General features: G+C 41.1%; 1 protein-coding gene across 1 annotated transcript in view; it reads right to left on the bottom strand.

Annotated features, from left to right (window-relative positions):
- FGGY (FGGY carbohydrate kinase domain containing) overlaps nt 1-21,207 on the bottom strand; it is a gene marked incomplete at its 3' end in the record, with an annotated part of 308,876 nt that overhangs the window by 120,788 nt on the left and 166,881 nt on the right. Inside the window, exons 3-4 of the mRNA XM_080348952.1 lie at nt 1,802-2,015; nt 44-155 (exon numbers count right to left, since the gene is read on the bottom strand). Coding sequence (XP_080205078.1) covers nt 44-155; nt 1,802-2,002 — 313 coding nt within the window. The 5' untranslated portion in view covers nt 2,003-2,015. The remainder of the gene's footprint in view (nt 1-43; nt 156-1,801; nt 2,016-21,207) is intronic.

The raw sequence follows: 21,207 nt of genomic DNA, 5'->3' as shown, positions 1-21,207 counted from the left end.
AAAAACATGTACAGTAACACCAATTTTTGTGCTGGAGTCCTACCTTCACAGTTGACTGCCAAAGGTTGGAACTTTTTATCCACAACAACAAGGGAACATGTAGCATCAAAACCAACACCTCGAATCCAGCTGGCATCTACTCCACAGACAACTTTCTGCAAGCATACAAAACACACATGAATACAAATATGTCCATATATATGCAGGTACCATGTGAACTAACGAGTACAGAAAATGAGTTACAGGTTAGAAATGCAAGCTCAAACTCCCAAATTTTTGAGATTCAGTATTCTCTAACACCTCTAATCAAAAATATGCCAAATTACCAAAAATTCTTTCTTTTTCAAAGCTGAATTCAAAGGTCCATGAAAAGATCTTTAATGGCTTTTTAATCGTACTGGCGATAGTCCCAGATGAAAGCAGGAAGCACAAAAATATCAGAAAATAAAGGTAGTAGAATAGTAGTAATGTTAATTTTCTCTCTTTTCTGAAAACTTGGAGTTGATCTGCATGTGAAACATGGACACAGGATTAGGGCCAAGTGTCTCCATGTTACTTCATTCAGTTTCTATCTGTGGAAAATTGACCTTCTAGAATTGCTTTGGTAATACTGTGCCACAGCTTTTTGTCTTGCAATAGTGAACAATTCCAAGGTCAAAGCCCATAGCAGTGATAATATCTCTGCAATACAAATCTTTTCAAAAACTCTGCTACCAAAAGTTTAGATAGCACACTTCTGGGAAAATATTAAAAAAAAAAAAAAAATCACCACCCAAAATGTCTGAACTTCATGGCTTCCAGCAGCACTGGAAATAAACCCACAACACCCACATGTATTAAAAGCCAAGCTGCAAGACATCTAAAATGTAACACAGTAATAAATTGCCACTTCTCAGCTACAATAATATATCATTGTTTTAGTTAGTACTATAATGGAAGACTTTCACTAGACTTTAGCTACAGTGCAGGTCTCTTATTTGCTCTGTAAAGCTGTAGTTTCAAAGACCATATTTATTGCTTACACATAGAAATTGTATTTACAGAGGTCCAGAGCAAGAACAAAGAAATTCAAAACAAGAAAAATCAAATCAGCAGAATAAAAGACTTGGTCTGCTTTAACATCAAGCTGGTTTTCCTTATCAGTTCTGTCACTCCCTTATTTTTCTTCCTCCCCCTTCCCCTCATCTCCTTCATCTCAGGGCATTTCTGCAGAGCCAAGCTCATTAATGTTTGAAAAGGCTGATCAATAACACGAGAATGGGTGAACTGTCCATCTGCAAATTACCAAGCATACCATGAATATTTAAAAAGCCAACCTTAGAACATAGAGCAGGTTGGGGCTTTATTAAGGATGAAATGGCCCAAATGTGCATTGGCAAGCAAGGTCACTAATTTACTTTTATCACCAGCATGTACAGGCAGATCCTTGGATCAGAGGGTACAATTTTCCCTTATGGTAAGGTTTATTACCATCTGTTTTTATTCCTGATACTATCCACAAATCTATACAATTTATCTTGGTCTTAGAATAGTGGATCCCTTTACAATGAGGATCACAGGTGACAGACACTATACTAGGCACCATCCACAAAACAGTTTAGAATTTCTCTACAATAAACGCTCCTTTGTGACTCCAGCACAGCCACATCCTAAAGGTGCCTTTAATGCACACAGATGGTTACGGGTTATACATTAATACAGAATGCACAGAATTGAATGTTAAAGACCGGTGACTGGAAGGCCTTAAACTCTCAAATCTTCAAGAACAACCTAAACATTTATCTTATTTTCCTTTGCATACCTTTGTGACTGAGCAACAAGCAGCCCATATGTCTGCAGAGGATTGCTCATAGTGGTCTGGTTGGGGCTCCCAAATTTGGATTGGCTGATCTGCATGTGCCACTACTGTCCCAAACTCATCCACCAAAGCTGCGCGAACGCTTGCTGACCCAACATCAATTCCAACGTAGTATTTTACTGGAGCCTGCTTCTCACTGTGCATTTTTTAATAAAATCTGTTTGGGGAAAATAAAAAACAAGGGGATTAAAAACAGATAAAATGCCTGATGATAGAAAGCTGTGCTGAACAGGACATGAGAGATGCTGTGCAGACACTGCTTGATAACTCCTTTTTGCAGCAAGTCTTCACTTGGTATTTTTTAATTAGTTTCCAAGTCTTGGAATACTTGTACTTTCTTTCTTCAAATGTTTGTATGTAAGTTGCATGGCACAGAAGCTCCTGAAAAGCAGATTTTAATTTGGTATGTAAGATCATGCATGCACTCATACAATCAGGGAACTGAGATGTAGTCATACAGTATCATGCCTGCGTAATGGGAAAAAGAGGGAAGGAGGTAGGAAGGGAGGAGTGCAGTTCCAAAAGCAGCAGAAATCAGGAGCTGGTGCTTTATACAGAAGGGAAAATTCAATACAGAGACTCCTAAGTTTTCCTGAATTCTCGTAGATTAGGAAGTTGCTGGTGCCTGCTAAATTGGATCCACCTCTGGACAAGACAGCAAGAACCACTACTGATACGGCATTGCCTCAGTGCAAACAACTTACACTCCAGAAGCAGTGAAGGGGTGGTGTGCCTGACTCTACTGAACCTGCACAGAAGACAAGCGAGGAGCCAAGACCTGCTCCCTCCCATAGAGCCAACCAGATAGTGAATGAAATCTTATTGCTGATTGAGACAGCAAGTCGGGCTGAATTTCTGCAAACTCTGAAAACAGTTTCCCCTCCAAAAACATAGTACTGTGATGCTGATAATAAAAATAACTAAGTGGCAATCGGGTAAACATTACCCAATCTTAAGCCCTCCAAAGGAACAGAAAAACAAACAAACAAAACCAACCCTCAGACACATGGTGTGAACTGTGGGGCTGTCACATGCAGGGACAGGAGATAGACTTAATGATCCTTGTGGGTCTCTTCCAACTGAGGGCATTCTATGATTCTACGAACATTTAGATCTTATCCTATGACTCTGTGATCTTGAGTACAGGTTAAGATCCATCCTTGGGTGGCAGTTTGAACACAGTATTGGCACAATGTTCACATATTGGCTGTTCACATATTTGGTTGGCTTGTAACCACTCCTGTTGATGGCTACTACAAATCTATTATCACTGAGAGTTAGAGCTAGCAGGCGAAATGAAAAAAGAAAAAAGGGGGAAAAAAAGTCAGTCCCCTATATCAGAAAACTCCAGGCATCATCCCAGAAAATAACTAAGCAGTGTAAGAGCTGAATTAGGACAGTTTCATTTGTACTTAAAGCAGCATAAGCCAACACCTTGGCTAAAGAAAACTACACAACTGCCCCTCATCTGACCCCTTAAATGGTTCATGGAAATGTGGTTGGTCTGTGGAGATCTGTTACCACAATCTGTCCCATACAATCATTTTACCTCAATCTCCCATCTCATGCTTAGACTACTGCTGCTGGGGCCAGGGACCAATTTTTTGTTCTTCATTTGGACAGCATTACCATGAGGGAGTCCTGGTCCCTTACTAAAGCTCCTAAAGCAGCCCAGAGCAAACCAAAGCAGTTATCATACCACATTCTGCATGCACCATGGTGCGGTGGTCACGAGAGGAAGTTGTACAGATCATTCGCTATCAGAAACTACAAAAAAATCAGTTACAGAGCATATTGTGGTACTCATGGAAATACTAGCTACTTTCTCAGCATTCCAATTCTGCCCAGTAGATTAGGTGCAATAAATGCTAATCTTGTTAAGCAAGGTCATCTGTACAAGTGATGAGCAATCAGCTAAAAATAATGGTGTGCCATGAGTCTAACACCTAGGAATATTGGCAAGAAAGCTCGCTGTCTTTTCTTGGCCCTGGCTCGATGACCTGGTCAGACTAACAAAAGCTAGTGCCTCAGTCGCAGAGAGGACAAATCTCCTGATATCAGTGATTAATACTGCATCTGTCAGCTGGAGATACTTACAGCACTCTGCGTCTTCCCCTTAGCCCTTGGCTGTAAAAGCAGTTTTAAGACATGATTTTCAACAGATGATGTTCACTTTTTAATTTTGCACTCCATCTCCTCAAAGCTTAGAAGGCTGGCTGCAGACGCTGCTAGCTACTTGCAAGAAATGTTACTATAAAGAAATTCCATAAGACTTTTCCTGATACTATCTCACTAATTTCTCCATTTTTCCCTACATCGGCACTGCCTTTAGCTGCTGACTCATAAAAAGAAGAGAACAAACCACAAACTGTAAAGCATATTTAAAAAAAACACAACATACACAAATCTTTCTTACTTTTCACAGAATACAAATAGCAAAAGGAGTGTTTTACACTTTGCCTCCTTCTCACCCATACAGTATTATGCTACATTTTTATTCCTCTTCCTTGTATGGCAGCCTTGATTTTAGCTCATTAATGTGTTTTTGCTACTTAGAGAACAAGCTTAACAGATGTTAGAGAATTAAGCTCATAGTACCTCCTATTCAGCACTTAAAATTATAGCTTTGCATTGGATTCTTCCCACAAACATTTGAAACCTGAAACCCAATCAGCCCATGTAATGTTTACTTTCTTTTTTTCCTTACTAAGCAACCAGGATGAGCACGTGTGAATGACTGCGCAGGAAGCAGAGTCTGTTTATACTGCTCCAGAAGTACATATCAGTCTATGCATATCAACTATCTTACTTCTGTAAAGCAGTGGACATAAGAAAGAATTAAGTGACAGAGTCGAAAACCAAGAACTGCAAACTTATCTTAACCATTTTCTCTCTGAGTAAAGCTCACCTAGAGCTACAAAGCAATACTTCAATTTCTTACCAAAAAGAAGGCTAAAAGTAAATATTAATCCCTTTTTCAAGCACGGCAAGCACTAAGTTACCAAGGCTGTTCAAAGCATAGCGTCTCTGCAATAGGATCTGATCTGCGTGCAAAAACATAATTTGATGCCAAGGGTTTTTCTGGAATACCAATCACTTGGTATGCCACCTACTTGTCAGCTGGATCCACAAAAAGCACTGTCATCTCTAGGTCATCAGTGTCACCAGTTAGGGACTGTGCTTAAAGGTATTTCTTGAGAACTTAAGAACTCAGCAGTGAGGCTGGTGGAAAATATTTAGCCAAAGTACTTCAGTAAGAATTTAAAGAGGAATGTTTTAATTCCGTTTTGTTTACATAAGATTCCTTTGGTACAAGAGGAAGCTCCAAATCAGAAATGAAGAAACTCTGGAGTTCAGAGGTAGAAGAAGGTCCCAGCACAACCTTCTTGCTTCAGAGTCTGCACTCCAACCTTCATTCCCACGTGCAAAAAAAACCTTTATTATGCAAATGAAACTGTGGTTTGGATTTGTTAATCTATTGGATTCTTAGTATACAGCTTCTGCAGTCAATACAATAATGAGAAAACAGCAAACCAGAAAAACGGTTGAAATAAAAAGTCCTAAATGTCCAGTCATACAGGTCAATTCTTTGAGCACAATATTCCTAACAAAACACAAAAATATTTGATGCATTTGATGTTTAGGGACTTCCAGAGTGGTAGAAAGCAGTGGTGATAATACCACTGCATTCTACACCCCTGAAGTATCTAACTCAGGAAACCTGGCTTCTTGCAGACAAGAAAAAGGCCTCCAAAACTTCAATACAGCTTTACCTTTCCATTGCAGCATTGAGGCCTCATTTTTACAACTTATTATTTGAATTTGCAAATAGAAAGAGAGGAAGAGAGGAAAAATTAAAAAAAAAAATAAAAGACATCTCCAGCTTGACTGTGTTAGTCCATGACTACAACTGCTAAGACAGGACAAGAAGCCAAAATTCCCTCCAAGCACTAAAACAGCAATGGCCTCTTTCTTTGCAAATCTCAGCAGGAACAGAATGGGTTTTCAAACAAGCATTTATGATCAAAGGGCTGCAGCATACGATAAATATTTATATGGCCCATTAAATAATAGTCTGTATAAATATTATTCAAAATGTGTGTGCTAGAAACCACAGACTTCCCAGTTTATCCTTAAACAAATGTGCTAGTTTTCCCACATAAGCAACGAAAAAAAAGGAGGGGTGAAACTGTCATTTGCAAAAATATTTCTTTAAAAAAGAAAATCCTTTACATTGTTTACTTTAATTTAAAAGGAATAAGTAAGTAACCAGATGATTGTTTCATTACAACTAACTAGTCTGCCTTTACTTCATGGTTATCAAATCACTTGGACGTACCTTTCCGTTAAAGCTACAGTACAGGAAGGCTGCAAAATCACATGCACTCAGGATGAAGCTCAGCAGAAGTATTTATCAGCAGCAAGTATAGAATTTGTGGTGTCGTGTGCTTTAAATACAAGGAATTACAAAGGACTGGCACGTCTGTTTTAACCTTTGATCTTTGGAACACTGCAGGCTGCGCAGACCAGAGATCATGGATAAACAGTATGTTTTTAGTAGCGCAGCTGTGCTTTGCTATGGATTACTGGGAAAAAGATTAACAGGCTCAAATTAGGCTTCACAATCTTAGTGTGAAAAGATCTAAATACGTTAAATAAAAGATGGTTTTCAACTGTAGGATATAAAACAAAATAAGCATTTTTGACATTATATTGGAAATTCATCACTTTGCTGGCTTTCCAGTATTACAAAAAACTAACAAAACTGGTGGTGGTAGAATGGTAAACCTCTTCTTGAAGACAGTGAACTCCCTTTCCTCTTCCAGGATCTTTAATTCCTGTTTGGATGTGAAGAGACAAAGGCGGCACATGTGTGTGTGGGAGAGTGTGAGCAGATGGGGAATTCTAACGCTGCATTGAAGGGCAGCACTAATATAGAATAATACCTTTAAATGCCCAAGGGACTATGCTATAACTATCAACAAGCATTTACTTTTCAGCTACCAAACAGCAAACAAAACAAAAACAAGGAACAAAAGCACACCTCATCTCTCCTTTTCCCCTCCCAAAACAGAAACACGTACATGCAGGAGATATCTGTCTTAGGAATGTGAGGACTGTGTTAACAACAAAATTGGAATAAATAAAAACCAAGCTGAAGAAAGTATGCTTCTTCACTCAACACCAAAGACTTCTTGATAATTTCCATTCTCTGGTAAATTCTGTGGAGCTTCTTTGTATCTTAGAACAAGTAAAAGCAGCTGCAAATAGTGGAAGAGACCTCATTTTAGTAGTATAACAGAATCAGACCCCAGCTCCCAGTCCCATAATACCTAGATTGTTCCACCAAAACCTTCCTATATTACCCTCCCCAACATTGTAACATAGTCTCAATAAATGTCACCACAGGACAGATGATGTTCTACCACTTTCTAGTATCTCGGTTTCTCTCTATTAATAATTCACTGTGTACTAATCTTCTGTAATGTCTCTCCATATCTTTTTCTTTTCCCTTTCTCAGTGTCCAAGACAAAGCCATTACTTCATTGCTGCCTTCTGCCCTTTAATTCTATCTTTTGTATTTTAAATACCTTCAGGCCAAAGTACTTCCACCTGCTCTGATATAAAGCAAGACACATTCCAGTTTATCCTGGTGTAACTAATTAGCAGAGAAATGAAAATGACTACACAAATTATTCTAAGAAAAAGATCCAATTTTTTTTCTTCAGCTTTTACTGCCTACAGAGATATCTCATGAACAGCAAAACATGTCAGCATGACCAGTGTCAACAAATATCTTAAATGTACGACAGAGTTGTTTTCCTTTATAATCTGCTCTAAAAGTGATTTCTACTAAAACAGAAAAATGATGCCTGCCGTCCAGTCCCTCTCTTGAACTGATACTAGCAGATACAGCCCACAGTACCATTGATCAAATAAGAACAACGGCATTCTGGACCCTGATTAAAGAGCACGGCTGCACTGGGTTAGATGAAAGGTCCAATTAGTACAGTGTCGTGCCACAAAGAGCAGAAGCCATAAGAAAAGCATATGCCTGCCCTTTTCATCCAGTGATACCTCCCCAGGACACCTTCCTCCTCCTGCTATCTATAGTAGAGGCACTTTCTGAGCCAGAAATTTTATCTTTAGGATTAGCAGACCTTAGAAGGATTTTTCCTCTATGAATTTGTTTGTGGTCTTTTTGAATCCAGGGAAACTTCTGCAAGTACAAACTACAGCAGTAACAAGTTACAAAGTTCTGTGTAAACAATGCAAGAAAAAGTACTTTCATTTGCTCTGAGCATGCCACCTGCTAGTTTTGTTTGATGTGCCCCAGTTCCTGAGCTAGAGGAGAGATTAAGCAATTGCTCAGTTTTACCTTCTCCATACAGTCATTACATTGCATTCTGAATCACTTCCAAAAGGCCTCACTGCAGCTACCTACAGACCATGGGTGATGAGCTGAACTCATAACATTAACATGGCCAGGTAAGTCAAAAGACATTTTTCTGCTCTCTGTTCATAGATGTGGCAATAGTAAGTACCATAATACAGTGCAGTAGCAAGTACTAATAAGCAGCAACTAATGATCCCAAGACCACTTTGGGCAAGTACTGCTCAGAGATCCTCGCAGCAGAAAAACAAAATGTTGGTGACAACTGGCAGGAACAGAGATGTCCTGCTATGGAACGCCAGGGATTTCAAACTGCAAGCAGTTCCCAAAACACTGGCCCTCAAAGCATGTCTAAACAGAGGAATCTGGGAGCTCCTCCTGACTACACGCCTGGAGAAGACATAAGGCTACTGCTCACCCTGGTTTTCTTTGGAAGGAAGATCAAGGCACCCACGCAGTTGCTGCATGCCCCAATAGGCTCTGCATTGCACGGGTGCCAGACCAATGCCGCAGCGTGCCTCGCAGAGCAGCCAGGCTGCCTGGGCCGAGACTCTGAGACCAGAGACAGAGCAGCAATATCACTAGGTTATCAACGTGACAGTGGTAAACTGGGCTGCCCCATTTATTCACCAGCCTGTGACTACAGTGCACGAAAGAAACAAGTTCAGCTCACTTTCTCTGTGCTTCATTGCTTCTGTAACACCAGTAACAGCAGGAAATAGCTGCAGAGGGGAGTTCTCAGGAAAAAGGAAGGCTGAGCATAGAGCCACGAGAACACACAAAATAAGATGAGAAGACACATGCTACTGGAGAAACCCAACAGATCAATTCCCTCTGGGGCTCTCTTGGCCCTACTTGGACTGGGACTTCACTTCCAAAGCTAGGTCTGATCCTGCATCTATTAAATCAGTGGCAAAACTCCCAGCCACCTTAGTAGTTCAGGATTAAACTCTTGACGCTTGTGAATATCACAGGTGCGCTAACACGCCTGCAGGATTTTGAATGCTTGCATAACCTACAATTTGTCAAAGAGAGGAAATGCTGATCAGTTTATGCCAAGACACAATTCCCACGCAGGAAAGCCTAAGGAACAGCAGCACCCTTTCTTCTCCACAGCCTGAAAACAGCAATCGATACAATTCACGGACACCAACGTATTTAGATCCATTCCCTCCTCTGACACTGCAGCTGCATGCATCCCTAAAGGCTGTGCTAACGATCTGGCAGACAGACATGTCCCAAATGACACTGCAGAAAGAAGCTCTGAAAGAAGACACTATCTTGTTTACATTGACTGTGAGGGGAAAAAAATGCCATCTGACTATTACATAAATTCTAGCTGTAACAACTTCATGACTGGAGGAGGCAGTGATGACTTCATGACTGAAAGGAGGCAACAGGCTCCAAAATGACTGATGGATCCAAATGTTTGGATCCATCAGCTTATTAATCTAATGCTAAGGAAGATCCTTCTTATTCCTGTATCTCTATCACTTTAATGTACTCCATGCTGGGCAGAAAGAATAATCTCTGTTCATTGCCTTTAAAAAACAGGAAGACTCCTGTAATGTGACTTTAGTATTTTTTCATTCTCAGCTATAATGGAAATGGAGAAATAATAATTAAAAAAAAACCAAAAAAACCCCACAAAACAAACAAACACCACACCAAAACACACAAACAAGCATACAGTAAACACATCCCTAGCATAATAATGTTAATTTACAATATATCTGTTAAAATTATAAAATATAACTTGGAGTAGAATACAATTCAAAAGGTACAATTACAGTTCATTTAACCATATACACCCAAGCTTTAAACTGCATTCCTGGAGCAAACCGGCCTTGGCACTATGAGCTTCAGTGCAGGGTACCTGGAATGTGGGGTAAATCAAGTCATTATGCTACTTTGGATACCAAATTACACACTTTAGGTTAGTGCTGATACTCTAACTTCAATCACATCTATAGATTCTAATTCTGCATCAAGGTTGAATTTGGCCCTGCTATGTGATTACGTATCAGTAGATCAGTATAAAAATAATTTATTCTGAGTTCACAGTTTTATGAAATGACAGAACATCAAAATTTGCATTCTGGCCAATATCCACTGCATTTCCCATCAAGGCTTACACATTTAAGCATCATCTGAACCAACTGTCTATAATTATTCCTGGCAGATACTGGAACACTTAGGCCAGTAGTAAATGCAACAGCGAAATCAATTTTTAAAGACATGCTGTAAAACACATCTTTCGGGATGCTGAGCCCAGAAGCAAACATGTGTCTATAAGCCAAATCCAGAGTTTACTGTACAGTATTTTTTCACTCTTGCATAGTAACAGCATGAGAAGAATGACAGCCCTAAGTAATCTGTCATTTTAAAATTAAACATTTATTTGGGGTGCAATTCCAAGAACACTAGACCTGAAGTTTCTGTCATGACTATTTAAGAGGAAGGGAGGCTACATATTAGCTTCAGTTTAAAATAAATAAATAAATAAATAAATGAAAATTCCGCACAAAAATCAGGTATCTAGACAGGCCATACATAGGTAACTTGTTTACATCTCTTTCTTTTCCACAGTGAAAGAAGAATCACTTCTGAAGCCAGCGAGTTCTCTTTCTTCTCCCTACATACACAGCTGGGGAGGGTTTGTTTATTTGTTTTGGTTTTGTCAATGCAAAATCTGTCTTCTAATGATCCTCCCAGTCTCATAATTTCAAACTCCCACAAAGACAAACAAGCCTGAAAGGGTACCAGGCCAACACCTCTCTGTAAATTCCCTTCAATTATGTTCTCAAAACATCTCAGAAGTCAAGAACTGGTAAGCTTGCTTGCCTCAAACAGCTGAAGGTCACAAATTTTCAAACTTCATTTTATGAACAGTCTGAGTACTTTCCCTTTCACATATGGAAATGCAGAGGGGACACTGAAGGCAGCTCAAGACACCAACCAGAAGTTTTTAACAAGAGCCAAAAAAAAACCAGACAATGCTGATCAGAGATTTTCCTTTGAAAATGAAGCTCAGAAACACCTTTCTACCAAGGCCATGCCACTACTGTTGATTTTGCACACCAGGCTCTTTGATGTTCCAGTGGCAGGTACCAGGGGAAAATTTAAATGTGCGTCATTAGAAAAGCCCAAGATACAAAACAGGAACACACAGGAGAGCTATTCTGATCCTCTCCTGTAAATCGACTACTACTCAGGAAACAGATCAACCTCTAACAGAATCAAAAGAACACTTAAAGGAAGAATGGCTCATGGAAAGAGAGAAAACAGACTCACTGAGGAAGTACAAGAAACAAAACAGATAAGTGCCCTTTTTTGGGAAGAGACTGATTATTTTCAAAAGAACCAACATTTTAAAATTATAACTTAGCTGAGGACTGTTAGAAACACAGGACAGAGTAACAAAAGTGTCTAAGAATACACATAAAAACTTCACAGCATAGCACTAGTTTATTTAGTCTCTCCTGGCACTATAAATTTATTTCTGCCCTGATTCTTACAGCTGGGAACAGCTGTACCCACAAGAACCCGATTCCCCCTGTTTTCCTCTTTCATCCTCCTATCCCAGGCACCCTTCCTAGGAAAAAAAAACCAAGCGGCTTTATTTTTTCTTACCATATGCCAGTACATATTCCTGAAGGAAAGGGGAACATTAACATTGAAAGACACTTTAAATTTTCAATGGTTTTTGTACTATATTTAAGTACATTTAGGAAAAAAAAAAAGTTCATTTCAATAAAATAAGCAAATGGTCTTCAAAGATGAGGGAATACATGAGGAGGAAAAACGAGACCACCTTCATAGTAACGTGTCTATTACTTTCTAAGAACCTCAGAGAGGAGAGGGCCCTGCTTTCTCCATTCATTTCTTAGGTGTTCTCCAGAGAAGCAGCACTGATGTTAATTTCTTAAACTAGCTAACAAATCCCAGGCACCTCAGTTGAGAAAGAATCTGCCAGGTCACCAGTTCCTAAGGGGTGCAGAGCACATCACTAGCAAGGAAGACAGCCATTCCAGGGGTGTCTGGAGCCAAGCACAAGTAAATTTCACCAGGTTATTGGGGTGGGCTGCATGCCAGTCCATAAGCTTTATGAGAACGCAGGAGCAACTGCCATGCAGTGAAGACGGTGCTACAAAGGTGTGAGAAAGCGGAGCTGCAAGAGGACAGCAAGAGCAAGAGGAGGAAGGAGGCGGCGAGAGGACACCAGTGCCAGAGATACAAGGCTGGAAACCACCAACTTGAGTAAGGGCAAGAAACACATTTATGGAAACCTCCCAGGGATTTGGAGGATTAAGCAAGTATGTGATGTATGTGTCTCTTCTGCCTACATCGGGTCACCCAAGCGCTGCCATTTAAAGCTGAGGGAAAGGCAGGAGGAAAGATGGTGACTCCTACACCACGGTCGGTCCGCAGGAGGAGGCACGGGGAGGCCGCCATGTGCCCGCCCCAGCCCTGCAAAACCTCCAGTGCCTTCCCAGGCGCCGCGCACCCCCGAGGAGGGCCTGTCAGTGCCAAGGGCCTGTGAAAAAGGGCAGACCCGTTCTCATTACATTCAGGCGTTATACATAGGCTGTGCTGTTGAGAAACATCAGTAAAAGCAAACTTCGGGAAGCCAAGCGGGGAGATGAAAATGTAAATCCTATAATGCTCCACCAGCTACACAAAAACCAGGCTCTGACAGCGACTCAGAACGATTTCAACGCACGCCCTGAACAAGCCACATGCGGCCCGGGGGCGCAGAGAGGGGGGGTTCCCTGGGGAAAAAGCCGGCGGGGAGGTGTTACACACAGACACCACAGGGCTTTTAATTAAAACTCAACACCGCAAACGCGACAGAGTTTCTCAACCAGCACCGAGCACCTCACGAACGGGGAAGGAGTTTTCTGAACGTCACCGCGGAGCTCTAGAGAAGGGGCCGGGCTGGGCGGGGAGCCCGGCGGGGCCTGACGAGGCCGCCTGCTCGCGCGACCACCGTTAACGGCCGTTAACGGCCGCAACGGCCGGCGGCGGCGCGCGGGGGCTGAGGGGGCGCGCGGGGGCTGAGCAGAGCCCGCCCGGCCGGCGGCCACCGGGGCCTGGCGAGTGCCAGTCACTTACTTGTCCAAACTCAAACACTATATTAGCTGCGCAGGGAGCGGGCTACAGAAACCGCGCTTTTCCTGACAGGGCAATTTCCTGACCGCCGGCCGCTGCCGGGAAGCCCACCGCCCTCCTCCCCCCCCGCGCTTGCGCTGCCGTGCCCCCCTCCCGCGGTGGGGCGGGGAAGGGGAGGCGGGAGAGGCCGAACCTCCCCCGCTCGCCTTTGAAGGCCGCGCCGGCCGGTGCCGGCATCTGGTTTGCATTTGGGGGCCCGCGTGTGGAGCTGGGCCCGGGCTCTGCTGTGTGTCAGGCGGAGCTGTCGAGCTGCGCTGCCCTGGAGAGCCCGGCGAGCGCTGTGCCCTGTCAGGAATTCAACTGATACCAGTGCTTTTGCCTCGGAAAGGGAATCGTATTTCTCCTTTATTTAAAAGCGAATAAAACAGAAACAAGGAAGGGGGTTGGGGCTTTTCGTTAAAGGAAACGTTGCTAAGTCGTGTTTCTCAGCTGCAGCGCCGTTGCCTTATAAGACTGCAGAAATACTGGGGGGTTCAGAAGCATTTAACTTTTAAGCAGTAAGCGCCAGGGGAAGAATAAACACAAGGAATCAAGCAGAAGGGTATGTCTGGACCAAGGACAGTCTGAATCATCCCCCTCCTTGACCCATAAATACATAATCGCTTCTTAAATAAATAAAACAGGGCAGCAAGCCATGAGATGAGTTTTCTCTGTGGGTTACTCCATTTGGGAGTTTTACCTGAAAAGGTGGAAAATTCCTGATGTGAGGAATAAACTCCGATTTCATTTAAGGTTTGTTGAAAATGCAGGACAGGGCAGCAGGACCCACTCAAATGCATCCCTTGAAAATGGGCCAGCACCACGTCCCTCTCTGACCCATGCAGGGAGGAGCGGGTGGAAACCCTCACGCTCCCACCGTGTCCCAACGCTTCTCAAGATGCCCCAAGGAGACACCACGGATTTTTTTTTCCCCTGTTATCCCCCAAATATTCTACAGCAGGAAATATTATAGCAAAAAGCTGTTTTGCAACACGTCCAGAGTTTTCCCACTTAGGCCCAGGCAGCAATTCTGCGGGAACAACCTTGCTCAGGGAAAGATGAGTGTTGTCTTGTGGTCAGAGCACAGGGTTCGTGGTCGGGAGCTGTGGGTTCTCATTCCAGCTTTGCCATTGAATCATTCTGAGAGCTTCACTAGTCACTTTGTATTAGAACCAGTTAGTAATTTTCCGTTGGAATGATTTTCTCATGGAAATCACCACTTCTACAAAACTGGGTGAAAATTGACTTTCCACTGGGAATACCTTGTGTGTCCAGGCAGGGTAAGAAAGGACATCAGACTCAAACTGAAGTATTTGGAGTTTTCTTGCATTAATCCAAATGTTTTGCTTTGATAGATTTTTTTTATTTATTTTTTTTTTTTAATACCACTCTCCTGACTGTAATTCCAAGTCAGCTCATTGCAGGGTGGGAGCATGTGCTCTCACGCTCGGCTTTGCTCTCCAGGAGGTCTGCACCTCCTGGGCTGAGATGTGAATGTCTCTTTGGAGACGTGTACACCCCGATCTGAGTCAGACACCCGGCCCCTGGGAACAAACTGTGGTACAAGGATATCGCCTCGACCAAGGAAACGTGCAGTGGAAAGTATAAAGTTCAGAGGCACAAACAAGCTGTTTCACGTTAGTTCAGTGACCCAAACCAAAGTACTGTGATTGTAGATAGACTAAAATGTTTTGTTCAACTGAAAAGCAGTAAAATGAAGCCCAGAGAAATGGACCTGAGTGTGCTTCTATCTCTGACAATCAGATCCTATAAACCTTTCCATACACATGCTGAGCTCTAGTTTATAGTTCTTGCTTTTCCCCTCCCCACTCTCTCCCTTCTTCACTGTTTTGTTCCAGAATCTTATTCCTCTGTTCATTAAAAACAAATTTCATTATTTCTGTGCCACTTATATTCGCAGACTGCTGACAATTTCATATAAATAATTCTTGTCTTCCTTCCACAGTGTATTTGTAGACACCATTTAAATCCTTTCTTTTGTTTCGCCAAGTTAAACATTAATCATTAGATTTTCTTTCATAGCAGCGAGTTTTGGATTATCTAATCAGCTTTCTCTGTACTTGTTTCAGTCAGAATTCATCTTTTCTGAACATGAGAGTGATCATAGCCCAACATAATGTGTGATGTTCATAGTGATTTCTTGCTATTGACTTGTACATTGCTAATAATAATTCCCTGTGCACCGTTTTAGTTACAGACAGGGGTCAATTTTGTCTCTTTTACACCTATATCACATTAGTACCTTGATTTATCCAAGTCTTTTTGCTCCAATAAATAGCATTTAAAAAAAAGTTTAAGTACAGACAAATGTACAGACTTTCCTTAATACATTTTTCCCTCTCACTACACTTCTCTAGCAATCACATGGTTTCTTTCCAAGGGGGTGACAAATGAAGGTATTTTCAAGAACAGTTACGAGATCTCCAGCCTCCAAAATCAAAGTCCTGAAAATGCTTTTTTTTTTTCATGAAAGAATCAAAGTTTAGATTATCACATATTTCCAAGACCATATGAGGCTTAATTCATTACTCCTTTGAAATATTCTGAAAGCTGAGGGTTAAGAGGTGTTATATTAGCACAGAATAATGATGATAAATTTGTGCCTTGTATCAAATGCAGGAAGAATAGATATGTGTGCAGTGAATCCTATAATTGCAAAATCTTTCTACAAACTTGAAAATATCTTGTAGCCATATGTACCTTAAATGGAACACAAGACTACGTTTTCTGTTTAGAGTGTGGCTGCTGTAGTTTTACTTCAGATATTACTGCTTCAAAGAACCTCCCTCTTTTTCCAAGATTCTGGACAGATTCACTTAAAATATACCCTTTTGTCTTTTCATTACAGAGTAAATAATGAAAATTACATTTTAAATGTGCTTTCTGTGAGACGGGAACATTCTTTTTTTCCTGTATTAACAAAGGCCTGTAGGGATACAGCTTCAGGTAGTGTAAATCAGCCTTGCTCTGAGCTGGCCTGCAGTCCGCTCAGCCACCACTGCAGAACGATTTACTGGTTTTAGATGACAGTTGGCATCTTTGAAATATTCTCTTTTGCAGAACTAGACTAGATGTGACACTTGCTGGGGAAGAAATCTTGCATAAATCTGTCTAAAAAGACTCACTTAATCATATTACTTCACTAGCAGTGGTAACCTTCGGAGGCCAAAGTCCAGACAGGTTGAGAAATGGAACATGAGTGCATAAAGGTGACAATTCCATTAACTGCAATCAAAGAGAGAGGTGAATGGTGAGATAAAGACAAACGACTTGTTCTATAAAGAAAAGAAAATATGTGTGCGAAGGGGAAAGAAACAGAATGCACATTTTCCAGCCTTTTTGAGGAAATAAAGATACAGTCCCGCTTCACTGAGATCAACACAAAAACGTCTCTTGGCCTCCCTGGCTGCAGCTGCTGAGTGTTAGTCTGAACCATCACTGCAGGAGTGCACATGTGAGATGCCCCCGGAAAAAAACACGTGCTGGATGTTTTACTGAATTGCCCACCACAGCCATGGTGGAAGTGCAAACATCGAGCCTGGCTTTGCAGGCTGACAGGGCATTTTGCAAAAAATAAGTAAGGTGAATTCTCAAATATACCAGATTCTCAGATATACCAGACAAGATCTTTCAGTCCACCGGGCTGCATTTCAACCCCAGAGGCTGAATAGAAACAGCTTTGGGACTTTCTTTTGGGCTTCAAATCAGAAAGCGTGGGTACATATTATAACGGAAACTGCCACCACAGCGGGGAAGAAAATACCAAAACCCAAAAAACCCACCAGTTCTTACACAGTCTCAGTGCCAAACTTCAGCACAGATACAAGAGAGATTGTCGGGACACATTCTCATGCACTATCATTCAGTAGCATCGCTAAGACAACTGCACATTGTCTTAGTTTTTTCCAAGATACAGGAATCTTAGAGACCAACCATGCTGGCCATTGAGCTGCTTTGCAACACTGGAAATAAAGCCACAAAGGGATCTAATCTATTATCTCTCAAATATTTCTAAATTTAAGATAAAGAGGAAATGAATAATATAAAATCTATCTCTATATGCAATCTCCTCTATTGTAACTTTCCCACTTATGTGTGGCATTTTCAATAATTTCTGTGCAGAAAACCTCCTCTAAAACCGAACCCTGTACCAAAACAAAACAAGCAGATAAGCAAATTGTTTTACTTATAGAGGTGTAAATGGATCTTTGAACACTGAAAAATTCCACTTACTTAGGTATTGATTAGCATACCAATTGAAGGAAAAAAAAATATTTATAAAGGACCATGTAGCATGTACTTGTTTAGGCAGTTCATACAATCATCTAAGGGTGGTTTTCAATCTCATTTTTAAGCAGCAGTACAACACTGGTATAGGAAATAGAAGCTGGGGAATACTGTGGATGAAACTCGGACTATTCATTCAAACAGGGAAATGGGGAAGTATAAAACAACTGAATACTATACAGTGACAAGACGGAATTTTTGAGTGTACAATAGGAAAAAAAGGAAATTTCCTTTGGGCAACTTCTTCTGTTTTTAACAGAGATGTTAAGTTATTGTTAGATACTAAAGCAGCTGAAAAGGGAAATCCCCATTTTACACAGCTTTAAATATAGCTAGAAAAATAATTCAGATTTTACCAATTCATGACCTATTTCCTACATTTCGAGTAGCTCACCTTTTAATACAAAAGTCAGAAGCCGATACAAAGAACCACACAATATTTCAGGCTCCACCAAAATTCCAGTGTCTTGCCCAGGGCCTGTTGCTGCCCGCCCTCTTGGCTGGATACCAATATTCTTTTATTCTCAGAGGAGTCAGACTTCCAAAAAACCACTTGGCACTGGAGTCAGGGCTGCTCTGTTTTCCTAATGTTCATGGCAGGCAGGATGTTTTCTGACTCTGGTACCCAACAGTTGAGCATTCCAGACAGCACAGGGATTTTTCTTTCAAAACCACACTGCCAATGCCATACAAATAAGTGAAGTTCTGTGACACTGTGTGATCCCAGTAGGAAAATAGGATGACTTTGTTGCCATATGGTGATACACAAAGGGGAAATGCACCTGATTCTTGCCAGCCACCTTTATAAACTCTCCTTCTGTGGTGTGAATGCTGAAAAAATTCCAGCTTAAAGTCAGGTTTTCATCATCTGGGAAGACCGCCAGGTCTCCACAGAGTAGGTGAAGGAAAAGACAGATTTGGTCTGTGAAGACACGGGACAGATTGCCCTGCAACTTTTGCATGTCCCTTTACCCTCCTTAAATATTAGAAATATGACTTTATAATTAACATTTATATTCAATTAATTCCTGAGACCACTGATGTCAGGGTTAACTCCAGCCGTGAGGCCTTTGCCGGGTGGAACAGAAGGTGCTTTAGTGAGGGCAGGACTCCTCCAGGACCGGAGCAGACATGCTGCCCTGCTCTGAGTTGCCAGAGACATCCTCTATCATAACTCCATGGCAAAATGCAGATGTGCAAGATCGTGAAATCACAATCTGTTGAGCTGGAAAAGAATTTCACAAGCCAAGCTGTGAAAATCTGTCAAGCTCCCTAAATTTCACAATACCTTACTTCTCATGAAAAATAACGGAGGTTAAAGATTTTTCTGCAACATCCTTTCAAGACTTTTTTTCCAATGAATATGACCAGTTTACATGAAGCAGTTTGTTACAGTGGTGAAATATCATACAGTGATGCCAAAATGCAGTCAGCGTGGAGAAGGGTTGAAGAAGGCTCAACAATACTTCAAGCAGTATGTCCTGTCACCATGACTGGGACTTTCTACAAAAGGCAGATCCTGTTTTGCCCTTTGAATTCCGAAACTACTGAACACGGTCATGGGAGGCAAAAGTACAATCAGCATTTGTTAATTCATAAAAAATATAATTGTCGGTTCTCCAAGGGTAAGATTGTTAACTGGAATCTGGACTTCCCAGATTATAAACAACATACAGCCTTTCTGATGAACTCATTGCAAAATGTACAAATGACGTTCTAAATCCAGCACTGCAATATTTAAAAATCTTAAATATGACAGGGGTTCATTCAAGTACATTAAAAAAATGTTTGTAGGATCATTTTGCCACCTGCAAATCACACACAAACCAAACAGCCACAGAAACAGGGATAAAATCACCATATATGTAGCTAGTTCCTATAGCAGTTATATTTTCATGCTCTGTATACAACCCAAAGCAAATTGTCTGCTTATAATTAAAATATGATACTGTTTCCAAAAGTCTTGCCTCTAGGGAGATAATTTTATACCACGGGGCAGATACAGCCCTGGTGTAGTATTTCTGATTTTCATGGAATTACACCATTAAAGAATTTGGCCCAACATCTTACCCAGACTGATGCAATTTGACTCTTAAGGGACAGTTATGGGGTTTCCTCCTAACTAAGGCCAAGCTTCTGGAACAAGGAAAGTCTGTAAAAGAAACCGTTGGAGGGATGTTTTAGTCTGGCATTTAGGAACATTCAAAAACGTCACAGGATTTAGTTGGTACATCTTTTACACATCAGAATTTCTTGCTTTTTTTCCTTCCTTACAGATACATTGCCAGTAGGTGGTCTCAGCAAAACAGGACAAAACTCAAAGAAATGTAATGAAACAGTTTTAGACAGCTGTAAGTAGAAAGACATTTGTGGGTCCAGTTAATTCTGCTTAATCTTTGTTATATAAATCTATTTTACAAACTTAATGTATTGCTTGAGCTTGTAATATATGATTAACAGAATGTCTGCATCACTCAGGACTCTGGAGAAAAATGTAATATGTTAATTTTCCAACACTTTAGGTAGCTTTAAATATTTTGGACATGACTTATCTCACATAGTGGTTTGGATTTCTGCTTTGCATGACACATGGAAATCAGCGTATACACACTGATGTTGAAAATTTCTGATTTCTGTGCCGAATCAGAGAAAAAAGAGCTGTAACACTTCCCTCCTCCTGGAGCTAACCTGCTCTTTCCTAAAGTCATGCAGCTTCATAGGTCATGGCCCAGCAAACAGGAGTTGCCCCAGGTTTTCCTGTCAGTGCTACACGTACCGGGCACTGTGAGGCGGGGAAGAGATGCAAACAGTGGAAATGTGACGCTGTCAGAGGTCTGGGGGAGATTATTCCATTCCCTCTGTACTTGTTTGAGCGTCCCAAACAGCAGGAAGCAGATGCCTTGGTTCTTACTTAAGGCTTCCTGGGAAAACCAACACTGTTTCAAAACCATATCAGAGCCAAAATTATGGAAAGATTAATCAAGTTTGGGTCAAGAAGGAAGAAGAATGTGATAGCTTTTGTCAGCGGTGAACTGATAAATAATGTACCCAATGTTGAGCTCTCTTACGAGTTAGAATATTCAGTGCAGCACAATACAAACTCCTTTAGACTATTGACATAATACTACAAAGAACATGGAAAAAGATGATAAACATATAGAACCATCAGAGGTACATTTTAAATTTACTACTTGCATGCTTACACTAATCTGACAATCCTAAAACCTTAGCATAACTCAAATGGATCAAATGCTTATCTGTAAACTAAAAGATATAATCTGTGCACAGAAGGCAGCTGCGATGCAGAGTCTCTTCCAGTGCTAAGCACAAGCAGCAGAAGAAAACGGCTTTAAGCATTCTTTAAGCTCACATTCTGTTTGCTAACCTTTGGATTTTACAGTTTGTCTTTCTGAAGTAATGATAAAGCCATCACAGCTGTAATTAACATTTTGAGTCGTTGACCAGTCTGAAAAACTGAAAGCAAGACACAACAAAA

Source organism: Nesoenas mayeri (genome assembly GCF_963082525.1).
Source record: "Nesoenas mayeri genome assembly, chromosome: 8".
NCBI classification, from domain to species: Eukaryota; Metazoa; Chordata; class Aves; order Columbiformes; family Columbidae; genus Nesoenas; species Nesoenas mayeri.
The sequence above is the reverse complement of the archived record's forward strand: the minus strand, read 5'-3'. Positions and strand labels throughout refer to the sequence as shown.